The following is a 19,490-nucleotide window of genomic DNA, read 5'->3' as shown; positions in this document are numbered from 1 at the left end:
CACAAATTTTGGAAATAATATAACTTGCCTGTAAAATTTGTTCCCTGATACTTCTGCAAAGTAATCTATACACTAGGCTCTGGAACCTACCATGAGCTCATGGAGCTCTACCATGAGTTCCCTGCTTAGCCAAACTGGTCTCCTGGTACATCTACTTGTCTTCCTGAATATTGTGCTGGACCATTTTTTTTTTTTCTTGGAGAATGCTGTCCTTAGAGACCTGCCAGCTTTCCTGAACTCCTTTGCCTTTCAGAGCTGCCTCCCATGGGATCCTACCTAGTAGTTCCCTGAATAAGCTGAAATCTGCTCTCCTGAAGGCCTGGGTCTGTACTGTGCTACTCTTTCCTCATTCCCTCAGGATCTTGAGCTCCACTGTTTCATGGTCATTACAGCCAAAGCTACCATTGATGACCACATTCCCCAACCAGTTCTTCCTTGCTAGTGAACAGCAGATCCAGCTGTGTGTTACCCCCGCTTGGTGCATCCAATGCCTGTATCAAGAAATTAATCCCTGACAACCTCCAGAAATCTTCCTGACTGCTTGTATCCCTCCATGTTGTCTTTCCAGCAGATGTCAGAGCAGATGCCCCCCCAAGAACCAGGATCTGTGATACAGAGACTTCTTCCAGTTGCTTAAAGAATGCTTCGTTCACTTCCTCACCCTAATCAGATGGTCTGTAGCAAACTCCCACCATGATGTCATCCTCACTGGCCTCACCTCTGATCCCAAATCACAAGTTCTCAGTCAGACTGCAATCCAGCCCATAGAAGGGCTCCATACATCCAAGCTGCTCCTTCACATAAAGGGCAACCCCCCTCATCTTCCTTGCCTGTCTTCCTGCTTGTTTCCCAGGCTGCATGCATTTGAGTGCATACATTTGAGGTGGGTGCCCCTTTAGCCTGTTTTATCATTCCTGGCGTCTCCCTTGTTTCCATCATCCTGCACCCTTTCCTTTTGGCCAGCACCCACCACTTCCTCACTTGACTGGGTTATATCATCTCCCTGTTCTGTCATTCATAATTTAAAGCTCTCCTCACCAGGGTTGGCCAGCCTATTGGCAAAGATGCTCTTGCCCCACTGTCAGGTGGATCCCATGTCTCTCTAGTAGTCCTCAGAGTGATGACTGTAAAAGCTAAATCCCTGTTGACTACACCATCTGCGCGACCAGGTGTTGACCTGCAGGATCCATCCACTCCTCCCCAAGCCCTTCCTTTTCACCAGCAGGACCAAGGAGTGCTATAGCAATAGAATTGATAATCTCACTATTAAAAACAAAAAAAAGTTAGCCTCTTGCTCCACACTAATTAAAAAATAATGCTGTTTATATTCTCCAGGTTTTAAAGGTATTTTTTCTTTGACAGCTTTTCAGGAAAATTCCTTAAAGACATGCTTTGATGCATTGCAGCTCTCAGGAACAGCGCACCTATGCCCAATTTCCAAACTGAGCAAGTAAATAATCTTTAACACAAAAATATTCAAATTCACTTACGCTTAGGATATTTCAGGTTGGAAGGAGCCTCAGGAGGTCTCTCTCTCCACAATGATGTGGTAAGTTAATGACAAAAAACCTTCCTCACCAAAATAAATTAATTTATCAGACTGAAAAAAAAAATATACCCAAAAAGCCATGAGCTTGAAATATTTGAGGCCACTTTCTTAAATAGCTACAGCTATATAACAGCTGTGGTTGTTAGACCCACCTCCTTGATGTACTACAACCATCTTACCTATCCAGCAGTAGCTACAACACTGAAAATAACATTCTGGAGGACCGAAACGTATTTAGATTAAAATTAATAAATATTAATAAATTAATACTTATTTTTATCTCAGTTTCCTCTCTAGGACAACATTTGCAGTGATAAAGGTTAAACCTTTTTTTTCAAATTAAAATTAAAATCCAGATACAAACAATACCTGCTTAAAAAAAAAAAATACACACACTTGCTCTATTTCCACTGGCCAAGTAGAATTTTCAAACCAACAATTTCACTATATATAGAAGACTATTTTGTATTTAAATATATACACAACATAACTATATTAAAGGAATGCTATTTTGTTGCAAAGTGAAATGTTCAAAAGCTAGAAAATGCCATACTACATTACTCCTATGTAACCTGTGGTGTGTTAATGTTGGCTGGCTGTCAGGTGCCCACCAAGCTCCCCTCTCACTCCCCCTTCTCAAAAGGGACAGAAGGAGAAAATAAGACCAAAAAAGCTCAGGGGTCAAGATAAAGACAGGGAGATCACTCACCAATTACCATCACAGGCAAAACAGACTCGGAGAAGATTAATTTAACTTATTACCATTTAAAAATAGAGTAGGATGGTGAGAAACAAAGACAAAACTAAAACCACCTTCCCTCCACACCCCAATTCTTCCCAGGCTCAACTTCACTCCTTTCTTCCCAACTCTTCTACCTCCTCCTCCCCCTGCCAAGCAGCACAGGAGGGATGGGGAATGGGGTCAGCTCATAACACTTCATGTCTGCCACTCCTTCCTCCTCACACTGTTCCCCTGCTCCAGTGTAGGGTCCCTACCACGGGATAAAGTCCTTCACAAACTGCTCCAACATGGGTCCTTTCCACAGGATGCAGTCCATCCAGGAACAGGCTGCTCCAGCATGGGTCCCCCACAGGCCACAATTCCTGCCAGAAGCCTGCTCCAGCGTGGGCTCCTCTCGATGGGCTGCAACTTCCTTCATGGCATATCCACCTGCTCTGGTGTAGGGTCCTCCATGGGCTGCAGGGGGACAACCTGCTTCATAGTGATCTTCTCTACAGGCTGCAGGGGAATCTCTGCTCTGGTGCCTCGAGCACCTCCTCCTCCTTCTTCACTGACCTTTGTGTTTGCAGGATTGTTTCTCACGCTTCTTTTTTTTTTTCTTCCCTCCTCTCTCTCACAATTGCCATGCAGCATTTTTTAACCCTTTCTTAAATATGTTATCACGGAGGTACCACCAGTATCGCTGATTGGCTCAGCTTCAGTCAGCTGTGGGTCCATTGCAGAGCCAGCTAGAATCAGCTGTGTCCAGCACAGGGCCAGCCCCTGGTCTCTTCTCACAGAAGCCACCCCTGCAGCCCCCCATCAAAATCTTGCCACATAAACCCAATACAACAGTATTACAGTATCCTGAAAGTAAACCTGCTGCTGCTTCCATAAATGCCATGTTTGAAACACTCAATTAAAACATAACATATATCTTGGCCCATGCTTCAACAAGATGGAAGATCCAGCTTTAGGGTGCTTCATGCTAAATCAAAAATGCTTCAGTCACATGATAATTTGTACTGGTTTAGCACTTTGTAACTTTACTAATTTCAAAATTGTAAAAAAAAAAATTTTGAAGATAACTTTATCCTGGAAAACTTGCTGGATCAGGTATAACTCATCTGTACCACTCAATTTATAACAATATCTAGTTGAGCCGTATCTGTAATTAAAAAAATACCACTCACAGAAAGTCTGTATTAAGTGGTCTGGCTAATTTAGCAGAAATGTGATTGTGGGCCTGTGGTCAAATCTGTAATGCTAGGCAATTAAGATTACACAGTTCTACTAGTAAAATCATGACCTCACATGATTTACTCTACATTTCTCTGCAACTAGCATGAGGTAATACTGTCAGAAAGGGGACAAATATTTCCACAATTGCTACAAGTTAAACTATGCTCTCTGAAACAGATTCATTGTCCTAGATACTTTTTGTAACAAAATCTCTCCCAATTAATTATGTTCTCTCTGGGTAAAGTCTGCACATGAATCATGGTTCAATCAACTGATGAGCCTGTTTTATATGCTTGTATTATGGAATGGGAAACTTAAATTAAAATTAACATCATAAATATGTAATACAATAACGCTATCCCAGTTCAAAGTAAAATGTGACCTATTCAGCCAAGAACTTCTAACACACTAAAAAAAACAAAACAAAACCCCAACATTTCCCTTATTTTTAGTGCAGTAAACAAAAAATCAACTTACCAGATTTGTGCTCGTGTTTCACTGTCTTTTTGATTATAAACAACTTGTTCTGCTTCTCAGGTTTATAAGATTTGAATGGATGAGGATGAATCTCATGCTTTTTTTGCAAGTCATCAAGTTTTCTTTGTAGATTTTCATTTAAAGCATCTTTCAATTTTTTTTTTTTCTTTTTCTTCTTTTTTGCCAGCATTTTAGTAAGTTTTAGTTTCTTATTATTTTGCAATGAGTTCTCCAACACTGTTTCTTTAGCAATTTTGTGGCAAGTCATGTCTGGATTGTCATTATGACTGTCATTGACATGTATTTGGCAGGTTTTCAGGATATTCTCTTTTGACAGGCTGGGCTCAGTTTTTACTATGCAAGTTTTATCACGGTTCTCCCCATTTTCTACAACCCTAATTTCTCCTGTGCTAAGTAGCTCTCCAAAGCCAACAATCTCTCCTGAACTAATTGCTTTCACCAAGCTCTCTTTATAACAACCAGGTTTTTTGATGTCATTGACTCTTTGAGATTTTATTTCACAGTTAGGTTTTATTTTTTCTGAGGTGTCACTAAAGCTATCCAAGTGATTTTTTTTTCCTGGACAGCAAACACTGTAATTAACATTTTTCCCTGGTTCTGTGTTGGCACAAGGTAGCGGCTCTTCTCTGCCATCAGATGCAACTTCCTCATTGCTTTTGTTTACAGGGTCACATTTTATTTTCTCCAATTTAATCTGTGTTACTTTTTTTACTTTGATGGCATGAGTTGGAAATTCTGGGGCCTGAAGAGGTTTTTGCCTGTAAATCCGAACATCTGCACCACAGAACTGTGGAAAATGAACATAAGCATTCTCCAAGTAGTCATAACCAAGGATTACTTCTCTGCATTCATGGATGGGCTGACCTAGCACAGCATCCTGGACATCTTTTTGTGTTTCATAAACAAAGTCACAGAGACCTTTTAGCAGCCATACTTTTTGGTAGAATGGAAGCTCATGAAATGGTTTTTCTTCCAAAGGATTAACTTCTCCAAGGACTTCAAAAAACTGGGGACATAGCCCAAGTTTTTCAGCACAGCCATTGGGGTTGTCAGTTTGCCCTACAACAGTATACCACTGCTGTACTTTCTGTCTAAGTGCTGCTTCCCAAGTCCCATAAGGAAGGATTGGTTTTTGATGCAAGGTAGATCTGCGATGAGGAGGACTTAACAAGGAAGTCATTATTTTAGATAAAAAAGCATTACATTGAGGCATCAGAAGACAACGCTCCAATTCATAGAACACTATTTCAGGTAAGTTTAAAATCTGTTGAGCTAAACAGAGGAAATGACCAATAGCTGGAATTTCCCACATTGTCTCCATTCTTGTAGGTGCTGCTTGAGCTAAAAGTGACTTTTCCCATTCTTCTATTTCTTTCCGACTAGCTGCTTCTCCTTCTTTTCTTTCTTGCTCTCTCAGCCTATTGAAATGAAAAAAAAATGAAAATTCAGATACTAGATATACTAAAAGAAATAGCAAAGGGAAATTAAAACTATGGTATGGCAAACATACATATTTCAAAGTAACAAAACAGCACATAAATTATTATATAATTTGTCTTTCTTTTGGATTATAGAATGGGTCTAAAATCAGTGCTACAAAATGAGAAGTTTTAGTCCCTTATTTCTCATCGCCACTAGTTCAAAAACAGAAGAAAAACTTAGCAAGTAGCAACAGTTTGGGTGTTCTTTTTGGGAGGAGGGGAATACATTCCCAATCTCTCTTTTTTGGCACTTTCAATATTTCTACTGTCCTGTATCAGCAGACTATGTACTTGATCATCAATCACCCAAATAAAATCTCTTAAAACAAAAACCTAGCGAAGACTTACTTTCAAATGATTGTACTATGGCTTGTGACACCAACCTTCTAACTTCCTACTTTGGTACACAAATACACACGTCTAACTATAAGCATCTCACATATACATAAGTACTTCCTTTTCCCCACAGACGTGTTACAAATCAATGTGTAGTGATGGTCAAAAAGGAAGCAAATATTAAGATGCATGAAGAATGTGATGGAAAAAGAATAGAATAGAATAGAATCATAGAATCACAGAATCATAGAATAGTTTGGGTTGGAAGGGACCTCTAAAGGTCATCTAGTCCAACCCCCCTGCCATGGGCAGGGACATCTTCAACTAGATCAGGTTGCTCAGAGCCCCGTCCAGCCTGACCTTGAATGTTTCCAGGGATGGGGCATCCACCACCTCTCTGGGCAACCTGTGCCAGTGCTTCACCACCCTCAGCATAAAACATTTCTTCCTTATATCTAGTCTAAATCTACCCTCTTTTAGTTTAAAGCCATTCCCCCTTGTCCTGTCGCAACAGGCCCTGCTAAAAAGTTTGCCGCCATCATTTTTATAAGCCCCCTTTAAGTACTGATAGGCTGCAATAAGGTCTCCCCAAAGCCTTCTCTTCTCCAGGCTGAACAACCCCAACTCTCTCAGCCTTTCTTCAGAGGAGAGGGGTTCCATCCCCCTGATCATTTTCGTGGCCCTCCTCTGGACCCGCTCCAACAGGTCCATGTCTTTCTTATGCTGAGGGCTCCAGAGCTGGACGCAGTACTCCAGGTGGGGTCTCACCAGAGCAGAGTAGAGGGGCAGAATCCCCTCCCTCGACCTGCTGGCCACGCTTCTTTTGATGCAGCCCAGGATACGCTTGGCCTTCTGGGCTGCGAGCGCACATTGCTGGCTCATGTCCAGCTTCTCATCCACCAGTACCCCCAAGTCCTTCTCGGCAGGGCTGCTCTCAATCCCTTCATCCCCCAGCCTGTATTGATACCGGGGGTTGCCCTGACCCAGGGGCAGGACCTTGCACTTGGCCTTGTTAAACCTCATGAGGTTCACACGGGCCCACTTCTCGAGCTTGTCCAGGTCCCTCTGGATGGCATCCCGTCCCTCTGGCGTGTCGACCGCACCACTCAGCTTGGTGTCACCTGCAAACTTGCTGAGGGTGCACTCGATCCCACTGTCTATGTCACTGATGAAGATATTAAACAGTACCGGTCCCAATACAGACCCCTGCGGGATGCCACTCATCACCAACCTCCATCTAGACATTGAGCCATTGACCACTACCCTCTGGATGCAACCATCTAAGCAATTCCTCACCCACCGGACAGTCCATCCATCAAACCCATATCTCTCCAGTTTAGGGAGAAGGATGTTGTGGGGGACCATGTCAAAGGCCTTACAGAGGTCCAGATAGACAACATCTGTAGCCCTTCCCGTGTCCACTGATGTAGTCACTCCATCATAGAAGGCCACTAGGTTAGTCAGGCAGGACTTGCCCTTGGTGAAGCCATGCTGGCTGTCTCGAATCATGTCCTCCATGTGCCTTAGCATAGCTTCCAGGAGGATCTGTTCCACGATCTTCCCAGGCACAGAGGTGAGACTGACTGGCCTGTAGCTCCCCTGGGTCTTCCTTTTTTCCCTTCTTAAAAATGGGGGTTATGTTTCCCCTTTTCCAGTCAGTGGGAACTTCTCCGGACTGCCATGACTTCTCAAATACGATGGATAGTGGCTTAGCAACTTCATCCGCCAGTTCCTTCAGGACCCGCGGATGGATCTCATTGGGTCCCATGGACTTGTGCACCTTCAGGTGCCTTAGATGGTCTCGAACCTGATGTTCTCCCACAGTGGGCAGCTCTTCATTCTCCCAGGCCCCGCCTTTGCCTTCTGCGGCTTGGGCGGTGAGGCTCAAGCGCTTGCCAGTGAAGACCGAGGCAAAAAAGCCATTGAGTACTTCTGCCTTCTCCATGTCCCAGGTAACCAGGTCTCCCGTTTCGTTCCGGAGAGGGCCCACATTTTCCCTCGTCTTCCTTTTATCCCCGACGTACCTATAGAATCTTTCCTTGTTGCCCTTGACGTCCCTGGCCAGGTTTAATTCTATCAGGGCTTTAGCTTTCCTAACCTGATCCCTGGCTGCTCGGACAATTTCTCTGTATTCCTCACAGGCTACCTGTCCTTGCTTCCACCCTCTGTAGGCTTCCTTTTTGTGTTTGAGTTTGTCCAGGAGCTCCTTGTTCATCCACGCAGGCCTCCTGGCGTTTTTGCCTGACTTCCTCTTTGTTGGGATGCATCGCTCCTGAGCTTGGAGGAGGTGATCCTTGACTATTACCCAGCTTTCTTGGGCCCCTCTTCCCTCCAGGGCTTTGTCCCATGGCAGTCTACCAAGCAGATCCCTGAAGAGGCCAAAGTCTGCTCTCCTGAAGTCCAGGGTAGTGAGCTTGCTGTGCGCCCTCCTCGAATGAATAGACTGTTTCAGTTGGAAGGGACCTACAACGATCATCTAGTCCAACTGCCTGACCACTTCAGGGCTGACCAGAAGTTAAAGCATGTTATTAAGGGCATTGTCCAAATGCCTCTTAAACACTGACAGGCTTGGGGCATCGACCACCTCTCTAGGAAGCCTGTTCCAGTGTTTGACCACCCTCTCGGTAAAGAAATGCTTCCTAATGTCCAGTCTAAAGAAATAAGGCTCAAAATAAAGTGTCATTACATTAATAAACGGTATGCCCTCACCTGGAACACTGTATTCAGTTCTGGTCGCCCTATCTAAAAAAAATAAAATAATAGAGCAAAAGTAGTGGGTATTCAGAGACATGTCAAGAATCAGAAAAGTTCCACAGAGAGGCTGAGAAATCTGGGACTTCAGACAAAGCACTAACAAGAGGGAACATGACAGAAGTATACAAAACATTAAAAGAGACAGGGCACTTCTACTTACTTTTTTCACAGTACAGTGAAATTCAAAGACAAGTTTGGGAGGAAAAAAATGGTTTTACTTTATATAATCACCTTTAGCTTCGTTACTAGTGAATTTATTAGCACACAAGATATGTTAGGTAAGTTTCAGAGTGAATAATTGGGCTTCTGCATGAATAATACAAATAAAATGTGTGTATGAATAATAAGAATATCTAGTGTTACATTGGTAAGAGAGGGTTTTTATTTTATGTTTGGATGATGTACAAACTTTTTCATCTCGGGGCACAAAGTACACTCTAAAAGATAGAATTAGGATAAAATTGTCTCTACAGGAAGATTTTTCCAGGATTATTTCAAATTTTTTTATTTTTTCCCTTTGAAGCTTCTAGCACTGACCATTGTTGGAGAAAAAGATATGGGATATACAGATCACAGATGTGGCCTAGTACTAGAATTTACATGACCTTATTTTCAAACTGCTATGCCCAAATTCTTCCTCTTCACCACAGTTGTGGTGGATTGGCCCTGGCTAACAGCGAAACTCCCACCCAGCCTCTTGCTCAATCCCCACCCTCCTCAGCAGGACAGAAGGAGAAAATAGGAAGAACAGGACAGCAAGACTCATGGGTCAAGATAGACAGTAAGACTGCTTACCAATTACTGTCACGGGCAAAACAGACTTGACTGGGGGAAAATTAACTTAACTGATTGCCAATTAATATAATATAAATATTCAAGTACTGATTCAGATATTGGGAAACAACAAAAAAAAAACCACAACAGAAAAAAAGAAACAAACATTTACACACTTAGGGAAAACACCTTTCCTCCCCCTTTCCCCGGTTCAACTTCCCTCTCAGGCTCAACTTCACTCCAAGCACATCTCCTCCCCCCCTTGTTATCCACACAGGTTACACTCAGTCCCTTCAGTGAGGCGACAAGTGGCGCAGGGCATGGGGGAAGGGCTGCGGTCAGGATGTAGAGGTTTCTCTCTGCTGCACCTTTCTTCTCACTCTTTCCCTCTGCTCCAGCATGGGTTCTCCATGGGCTGCAATTCCTTTGGGAATATCCATCTGCTCCAGTGTGGGTTCTCAACAGGCTGCAGGGAATATCTGCTCTGCCGTGGAGCACCTCCTCCTCCTCTGACTTTGGTATTTCCTCTGCTGTTTCTCACTTTGTTCCCTCTTCCTCTGCTTGACTGGTGTTTTCTCCCCTTTCTTAAATATGTTTTCACAGAGGCGCCACCAATTCCTCTGATTGGCTCAGCTTTGGCCAGCAATGGGTCTGTTGCTGAGCTGGCTGGAACCGGCTATGTCCGGCACAGGGCACCTCCTTACCTCTTCTCACAGAGGCCACCCCTGTAGCCCCCCTGCTACCAAAACCTTGTCACGTACACACAATACAATAGTGCTTCATTTTTTTCCCAAGAAAAAGATAAATCAAAAACTAATTACTTAATTTGTGGATGCACTGTATTGAAGTCCTGGATTTATAAATAAACTCAGGACCAGGAACAACACTGTGAACTGGGGGGCCCAAACTGGACAAGAAAGATATTGATAAACTTGAGCAAGTCCAATGGAGAGGCACCCAGATGGTCAAGGGGCTGGAGCACATGCCCTATGATGAGAGGCCTAGAGAAGAGTAGGCTTTAGGGGAACCTAACAGCAGCCTTTCAATATGTATGAGGAGGCCATCAAGACAACAGAGCTAGGCTCTTCATAGTGATGCACAGCAGCAGGACAAGAGACAACAGGCATAAGCTGAAACAAGAGAAGTTCAGACCGGATATACGGAGAAACTTTTTTACCATGAGAACAGTCAAGCATTGGAACAGGTTGCCAAGAGAGCTTGTGCAGTGTCCATCCTTGGAGATTTTCAAGACCAGACTGGATAAAGCCCTGCTGAGTAACTTGGTATGACCTCATAGCTGACCCTGCTTTGAGCAGGAGGTTGGACTAGAGACCTCCTGAAGTCCCTTTCAACCTGAATGATTCTGTGATAATTTTTATTCTCCTAAAGAAGGTGCTTTAGAGAAACATGAAGACAAGATTACTAAAAACAATTCCTCCCACCCCCAATTTTTTCCTATTACCTCTTTTCCTCCTTTGCTCTCAGCTGTTCTTCCTGTCTCAGAACCTGAACCATTATGGACTCAAAGACACCTGTTGTCAAGCCTACTAAAGTACGAGGTGTGGAACGACGTCTTGTTGAAGTGCATGCCCTTCCCATCTCATCTTCCAGCCCATAGCACCCTCTTGATGTTACAGCTATTGTTGTTTTTGCTCTCAAACGCCTAGAAGGAAAAAGCAAGTCAATTCACAATTACAGTGTTCCTGACAAGCAGCAGTTTGACACCTACGCTTCCAAACACAGAATAATCACATTAACAATAATTGGATTTTTCTGAGCAGAAGTGCCATGATAAGAATTGCCAATTTTTTCAGCTCTAAAATATAGGTTCCCTTACAAAAGTTTAAATTTAGAAGCGATCAACTGACAATTAAAGACATGAACTATTAAAAATGGTGAATATTTAACTCAAAGAAGTAATTGAATATTATTTGGAGAATAATTTAGAAAAAAACTATCTGTAAACATTTGGAGAGAGTCATTTCACCAGACTTGAGATAAGAAACTACGATTTTTTTAAATGCCACATACAAGTACCGAAAGAATTAAAAAGCAAACAAATAAAAATCCCTCGCCACTGGCCTGAACAGAGTTTAGGTCTCAAAGGGAAGGCAGGGGGAAGAGACAGACTGTTGTTTAAAGTTACACCTGACTACCACATGCACACTTAAGGGAAGAGTGACTCTCTATCACACCACCTTCCTTGTTTGATACCGCTATTAAATGTCGGCATAGTACTTGATGATGATATAAAAAGGGAAGACGTCCCTTGGCCCATGCTCATTATAATCTCAAAAGGCAAAATGAAAACTATGGTATGGGTAAATACAAGTCCCTGGTAGCAATTTATTCTTTGGCCAAGACAACTGGAGAATGGAAAACTTTCAGATATAATGTAAAAGGCCCAACTTGAGTCACAACTCAGGTATGAGTTTTCTTATTAGAAAATTGTGAGGTGCTTCTTAGCCTGAAAGGTCTATCAGCCTTCTGTGGAAGGAGCTTGGTACCTTGTATATCAAAGCTGCAAGTTGTATGGGGGAAGGGAGAGTAGGTGTTAATAAATACGTGAAGTTAAATATATCCACTGTTCTCAAACTTGTTAGTGACACAGAGCAGTGCTGCCTGCTGGTGAGATGGACCTTGCTCATCTAGTGGGAATGCTTAAGAAGTGAGGTGTGGAACCCAGTTGAATAAGCTGTAGTAGATGCATTCTGGCTTGGTGCATTCTGGCTTGGTGCATCAACGCTACACCTTTTGAAACTGTTTTTTTGCATAGCAACAGGTTTGGGGTGGAGGGGAAAGAGCTGAACCCTATGGGGCATGAACACTGCCAGTGTTCTCAAGTGAAGTTTGGTTTAAAAAAAGATTGGGAACTACTGACTTAAAGGAGTAATTGCTGACATAAATAGCTAACCAAGTTAGATTTGACTCAAGTCAGGCATGGATTTACAAGGTAAGGAAACCCTTGTTATCCCTCATCTTATCTGTTGCAGTACAGGGAAACATGACTAGTATTGGAGCTCTGTTAGAGCTGTGGTGGGGTAGCAAGAGATGAAGACTAAAGCCCTTTCCCTGGCCATTGTATGCTGAGGCATCTGTACTATCTCTTAAATGTTGTTAACTTCACCCTATCTACAAGTTTGGACTCTTTGACCTTGATGTGATCTACATCAGGAAGGAGGGTTCTATCCGCTCCTGCAAATTATCTCCACAACTACTTTATACTGGCATGATGGCAAATGGCTTATAAAGTATTTTATTTTTTTCCATTTTTTTTCCCATCTGCCTAGAGGCAGCTGATTGCCCTTACTAAGGTTAACAGTAATTGTATTTGTTTGTAATAGTATCAGTTACCTATGATCATCTGATAGTTGATGGCCATCAACACTCAGCTATTTTTATGATGATGAAACTCTTATCATAAAGTGATGGTGAAGAAATGTCTAATTGAATATTTGAGATAAGAATCCATTTAATCTAAGGTAGCACATGGAGAGAAGACTCTTATCGTGGTTTAACCTCAGCTGGCAACTGAGCACCACACAGCCACTCGCTCACTCTCCCCGCCCCGGTGGGATGGGGGAGAGAAACGGAGGAGTAAAAGTGAGAAAACTCGTGGGTTGAGATAAGAACAGTTTAATAATTGAAATAAAATAAAGTAAAATAGTAATAATAATAATAATGATGATGATGATGATGATGATAAAAGAATATACAAAACAAGTGATGCACAATGCAATTGCTCACCACCCGCCGACCGATGCCCAGCCAGTCCCTGAGCAGCGGTCACCCCGCCCCCACGGCCAACTACCCCCAGTTTATGTACTGAGCATGACGTCCCATGGTATGGAATGTCCCTTTGGCCAGTTTGGGTCAGCTGTCCTGGCTGTGCCCCCTCCCAGCTTCTTGGGCACCTCCAGCCTTCTCAGTCGGTAGAGCATGGGAAGCTGAAAAGTCCTTGACTAGTGTAAGCACTACTTAGCGACAACTAAACCATCCGTGTGTAATCAACATTGTTCTCATCCTAAATCCAAAACACAGCACTGTACCAGCTACTAGGAAGGAAATTAACTCTATCCCTTAATAGAGTTAACACACGGATGGTTTAGTTGTCGCTAAGTAGTGCTTACACTAGTCAAGGACTTTTCAGCTTCCCATGCTCTACCGACTGAGAAGGCTGGAGGTGCCCAAGAAGCTGGGAGGGGGCACAGCCAGGACAGCTGACCCAAACTGGCCAAAGGGACATTCCATACCATGGGACGTCATGCTCAGTACATAAACTGGGGGTAGTTGGCCGTGGGGGCGGGGTGACCGCTGCTCAGGGACTGGCTGGGCATCGGTCGGCGGGTGGTGAGCAATTGCATTGTGCATCACTTGTTTTGTATATTCTTTTATCATCATCATCATCATCATCATTATTATTATTATTACTATTTTACTTTATTTTATTTCAATTATTAAACTGTTCTTATCTCAACCCACGAGTTTTCTCACTTTTACTCCTCCGTTTCTCTCCCCCATCCCACCGGGGCGGGGAGAGTGAGCGAGTGGCTGTGTGGTGCTCAGTTGCCAGCTGAGGTTAAACCACGATAAGAGTCTTCTCTCCATGTGCTACCTTAGATTAAATGGATTCTTATCTCAAATATTCAATTAGACATTTCTTCACCATCACTTTATGATAAGAGTTTCATCATCATAAAAATAGCTGAGTGTTGATGGCCATCAACTATCAGATGATCATAGGTAACTGATACTATTACAAACAAATACAATTACTGTTAACCTTAGTAAGGGCAATCAGCTGCCTCTAGGCAGATGGGAAAAAAAATGGAAAAAAATAAAATACTTTATAAGCCATTTGCCATCATGCCAGTATAAAGTAGTTGTGGAGATAATTTGCAGGAGCGGATAGAACCCTCCTTCCTGATGTAGATCACATCAAGGTCAAAGAGTCCAAACTTGTAGATAGGGTGAAGTTAACAACATTTAAGAGATAGTACAGATGCCTCAGCATACAATGGCCAGGGAAAGGGCTTTAGTCTTCATCTCTTGCTACCCCACCACAGCTCTAACAGAGCTCCAATACTAGTCATGTTTCCCTGTACTGCAACAGATAAGATGAGGGATAACAAGGGTTTCCTTACCTTGTAAATCCATGCCTGACTTGAGTCAAATCTAACTTGGTTAGCTATTTATGTCAGCAATTACTCCTTTAAGTCAGTAGTTCCCAATCTTTTTTTAAACCAAACTTCACTTGAGAACACTGGCAGTGTTCATGCCCCATAGGGTTCAGCTCTTTCCCCTCCACCCCAAACCTGTTGCTATGCAAAAAAACAGTTTCAAAAGGTGTAGCGTTGATGCACCAAGCCAGAATGCACCAAGCCAGAATGCATCTACTACAGCTTATTCAACTGGGTTCCACACCTCACTTCTTAAGCATTCCCACTAGATGAGCAAGGTCCATCTCACCAGCAGGCAGCACTGCTCTGTGTCACTAACAAGTTTGAGAACAGTGGATATATTTAACTTCACGTATTTATTAACACCTACTCTCCCTTCCCCCATACAACTTGCAGCTTTGATATACAAGGTACCAAGCTCCTTCCACAGAAGGCTGATAGACCTTTCAGGCTAAGAAGCACCTCACAATTTTCTAATAAGAAAACTCATACCTGAGTTGTGACTCAAGTTGGGCCTTTTACATTATATCTGAAAGTTTTCCATTCTCCAGTTGTCTTGGCCAAAGAATAAATTGCTACCAGGGACTTGTATTTACCCATACCATAGTTTTCATTTTGCCTTTTGAGATTATAATGAGCATGGGCCAAGGGACGTCTTCCCTTTTTATATCATCATCAAGTACTATGCCGACATTTAATAGCGGTATCAAACAAGGCAGTTTGGGCTCCATATTTCATTTAAATTACAGATAAGATGGATATCACTGTAACATAACACTGTACAAATCATATGAGATATCATTTACTTTTATCAGACAAGGTTGTCAATTTAGAAGAGACATTCTATAGAAGTCGGGCAGATTTATTGACTTACACCAGCAAAAAATAAGGGAAACAGTTAAATTTATTATTACATCCAAACAAGCGCTCCTATATGTCATGGGAGGCCTCTGTCAGAAGCAAAATCTCTAGTCAGGAACTGATAAGCCTTTTTTCATTTTGGTATTTAGTATTCAGGTCAAATACACACTCCCAACTCTGGTTTACATAAATAGCACCTGCCAGAGCCTCTGAACACAATCCTTTGTTACACCTACCGGGACAGCAGTGCCAGCTTCTGTTCCAGCATCACCTCTAGCTTCTGGGCCTGCTTGGATAGCCAGTGATCCACACCATGAAGCCGGTAACACATCTCCAGCATCAGCCGGAAGTCAGCCACAAAATCTGTTATCCCTGTGTACTGCCCACTGGAAAATTTCTCTTCCATCTTCAGTAGCCACATTCCAGCTGATGACTGCTGAAAGGAGCAACTGTTGCCATAACCTGACTGGGATGCACCTCCTCTTTCATCCCTGATGGATGCCTGATCTGCGAGCGGCTTCAGGAAAGGTGTTGTCAGTGGACGATGCTTCTCCAGAAGAAACTCACACAGTATGCGGTACCCTTGCTGCAACTCCGGACTTAAATTCTGTTCCCAGGTACAGCTGCTGTTCTTGCCTCCCACATCATCATCATTATCCTCATCCTGCTGATGATCCTCCTCCCTCTCTGGAGGGCCGCTGGCTAGGGCTGGATCCTTTGAAACCGCTCCGTCTGGAGCAACGGGCGGCAGCTTCCCCACAGCCCCCATGGGCCGTGCCAGGTCCATTTCTCTCACCCCGGGTATGCATGCACATATACTGTACCGCTCCTGAAGGGGGCACTCAGCCCAGGAATTAAGCTCTTCAGCATCGGCTAAAGACTTCTGTACTCCCCCTCTCACCAAGCCGGGGAACAGAGATCGAGTTCACCTATGTACACAAGTCAGTCTCTCAGCACGCTCCCTCCGACGTCCTCACCCCTACCCTAAAGTGGGAAGAGGAACATTAACTTCTCTGAAGCAACAGGAGAGTAGGCGGCCGTGGCTACTGAGTGACCCATCCCTCCTCAGCGCTAGTGCAAGCTTCCTCACCGGGGTCTGTCCCGGTCCGAGTCAGCCACGTAAAATGGGCTCAACTGAACCTGCACACAGCTCTGCTTGCACACCTCCTCCCATTGGCATTGAGTGAAGGCTACTGCTTCTGCTGTGCCTACTCCGGAAGTAGCTCCCTGTCCCTTGTCCTCAGGTACCGCCCTCTTCACGGGGCATTCAAGCATCATCACCCACACACACACACACACAGACACACACACGCACACCTCCCTTCTCAGGAGAGGGACGAAGAAAGCACCGGCTGGCGTTCAGTCCAGCTCCTCTGGCTTCTCCCGCTACCTGCAGCAGGCAAGAGGACCCCGCCAGCTGCTTCCTGCCATCCAGAAACTGCCCCTGCTTGCGTGTGTCATCCATTCCCTATGATGCGGCCACTGCCCTTACTGATTCCTCACCCCACGGAAGCCTCCTTCAATCACCCACCTCGGAACGGGCATCTCCTGAGAAAAGGAAGGTGAGTCAGGCTGCAGGGCCTCAGTGCACGACAGCAACAACAGAAACAACAGCAAGCACCGCCTTCTCGCTCACAGCCCCCAGCTAGCCTCTATCTACATTCCGGACAGTTCCCCTCCTCACATCACAACACAACACAACGGAGCCAGGCTTTCTGCTGTGGGACATAGCTGTTACCAAAGCTAGCAATGCTGTCAGTTAATAGCACAGCAAGGACAGGTTAATAGAAGAGAGCAGGGACTTGGTCCTCTGTGAGGCCTAGAAAAGGAGCAAGAGAAAGAAACAAGTTTCCTTACCTAGTACGCATGCGCCCAAGTAGAGACTATAGCCAGTAAGGCAGCACGCCGGTTATTTTGGACACCAGCTGAGTTGGCATCATCAGAAAGCGACTCGCTTAGAAAAGGTATGTGAGATTTAGGACGCTTGCACCTCCTCCTGGTATGCGTTTGGTATGCCCGTTGAGGAGAATTTGAGGGGGGCTGGGGAGATTAAGCGTGTGGAACCTTGGCACCAGGGACCTGATAGTAGACCTGCTTGCAGGTGTGCAGTTTTCAACTGTCTTAACCCCCATGTATATACTAGCACGAAGATCGTGTTACAAGCCCAGTGAAGCCATACAACTATAAGTATGAATGAACGTACCTTTATCCTTCAAACTTTTTTAACTGCAGAGTGTACTAGTTTGTACTGAAACTAAATCCATGCTAGACACAATTATCAATGTGTTACCTGCAAATGTACGTCAGACTTACAAAAGAGCCTTTGCTCTTGCATTATGGATAGAGATTTCCTCTAAAGACATATATTTTTACCAAATATTAAAGGTTTTTGTCCAACTGGTTCTGCAGTTAGTGAATGAGTGTAAAAATTGCTCATAAGTATTAAAGTATTTCTCTTTGAAATGTTAGTATTATTTGTATGGGTCAGCTGAGAATTAGTTACAGCCAGAGGGGCTTTAAAATGTTCAGTAGAAGTATTAAATCTCTGTAAAATCAGGGCACTTACTGAAACTTGGTTTGGGGATATTTATAACATTTCTATAGTTTGCCTTAACTTGACATAGTGTACCCTTCACCTTAACTCTCAAAGAGGAATCAATATTATTAAACCATGAATGAACATCTAATGACTACAAATTGTTTTGCACCAGGTGGTGCTGGTCCATTATGATCCCAGTAAGAAAGGCACTCAGACTCTGTAAGGTATTGTTTAAAATGCTATTTATAAGAGCTAGCACTATAAGGAGAGAATAGTATAGATAATCTTACATCCTTTTGGATGCTGAGAACTGTTATGAAAATTCCCTTCCCTATTATATCAATCAGTCTTAATAGTATGAAAGCGTATTAACATTGTTAATATATATTAGTTCACATTATACACTGTAATGTAATGAGGTAGTGGAATTTTACTGGAGACTTTGGTATTGTTCATGCTTAAGTAAAACAAACTAAAGGACAGCCCAGCCCTGGAAATAAGGACTTTGCTTCTTGGAAGCTTAGAGCTGTCTGGACAACCAAGGTAGCGCCAGCATCCTAGCCCCTCTAACATGTCTCTGAAACCCTCCCAGCGTCGTCTGGCGTCACAGATGATAAGTAACTATAGCAGGACTGGCTCCAGGGACATCTGGATCAATAGACAAGCAGCAAGAATGCTGCAGAAATATAGTTGCTTTGCAAAATTATACTATGATTAGTGATCGGTAGTGTGGGTGTTAGCGATTAGTCAAATCGTGTTGCACCTGAACATTTGAAGGGTATAAGAACCCTGTGTAAAACCACATTTGGGGTGCCCCAATTTGGCTGGGACACCTCATGCGCATGAATAAATATTTACCCTTGTAATTCTATACTTTGCATCCTAGCCTCTCTCCTCAGTTGGCACGGGCCAGTTGCAAATTTTTGTAACAGTTTGGTGACCCAGATAGGACATACCCGACTTGCCTGATCCAATGTCTCACTACCACCCAGATCCCAACGATCTGCACTGCCAGCTTGTGGGTGTGTTCACCTCAAGATACTCATGCACGGGGATAGTGAAACGTGGATCTTGTTTGATGGTAAGGAGGTGATTTTTTTTTGTAATAATGGGAGGCTGACAAAGTATAGTTAGGAGGTCATCGGTAGATGAATTGTAAAAATATATTGATGGGATGGCTGGGTCGTCAAAAGCCCAAGCCCTGTGTCAGGAAATTTGTACAGAAGTTACTGCCTTTGGTGACACGTACCAAATGCGGCGACAGTCTGTTTCTTTTGATGATATTAAGTTGAGCTATTTATGCCAGCAATTGGAGGATTGGTTCCCATCACAAATGGACCATTGGTATATCTAGGATAATTACTGGACTATTGGTATATCAGGTATCAAAAAAAAATAAAAATTTCCCTCCGGAGCAGAAAATAAGTAAAGATCTCTGAACGAACAGGAAAAATAAGAGCTCTTTACATTCCAGAATTTATAGATATCAGAGAGAAGTTTCCCCTTTGGGTCAGAAACTGAGTAAAATCTCTGTCTGAATGGGAAAATCAGGGAT

General features: G+C 43.4%; 1 protein-coding gene across 1 annotated transcript in view; it reads right to left on the bottom strand.

Moving 5' to 3' along the window:
- The window catches only part of LOC143172260 (putative bromodomain-containing protein 10), a 45,303-nt gene extending 29,138 nt beyond the window's left edge, over positions 1-16,165 (bottom strand). Inside the window, exons 1-3 of the mRNA XM_076361483.1 lie at positions 15,633-16,165; positions 10,818-11,018; positions 3,990-5,428 (exon numbers count right to left, since the gene is read on the bottom strand). Of these exons, the coding sequence (XP_076217598.1) occupies positions 3,990-5,428; positions 10,818-11,018; positions 15,633-16,165 (2,173 nt within the window). The remainder of the gene's footprint in view (positions 1-3,989; positions 5,429-10,817; positions 11,019-15,632) is intronic.
- Between the last annotated feature and the right edge of the window lie 3,325 nt (positions 16,166-19,490).

This window comes from Aptenodytes patagonicus, chromosome W (genome assembly GCF_965638725.1).
Source record: "Aptenodytes patagonicus chromosome W, bAptPat1.pri.cur, whole genome shotgun sequence".
Taxonomy (NCBI): Eukaryota; Metazoa; Chordata; class Aves; order Sphenisciformes; family Spheniscidae; genus Aptenodytes; species Aptenodytes patagonicus.
This window is presented reverse-complemented; position numbering and strand designations above follow the sequence as displayed.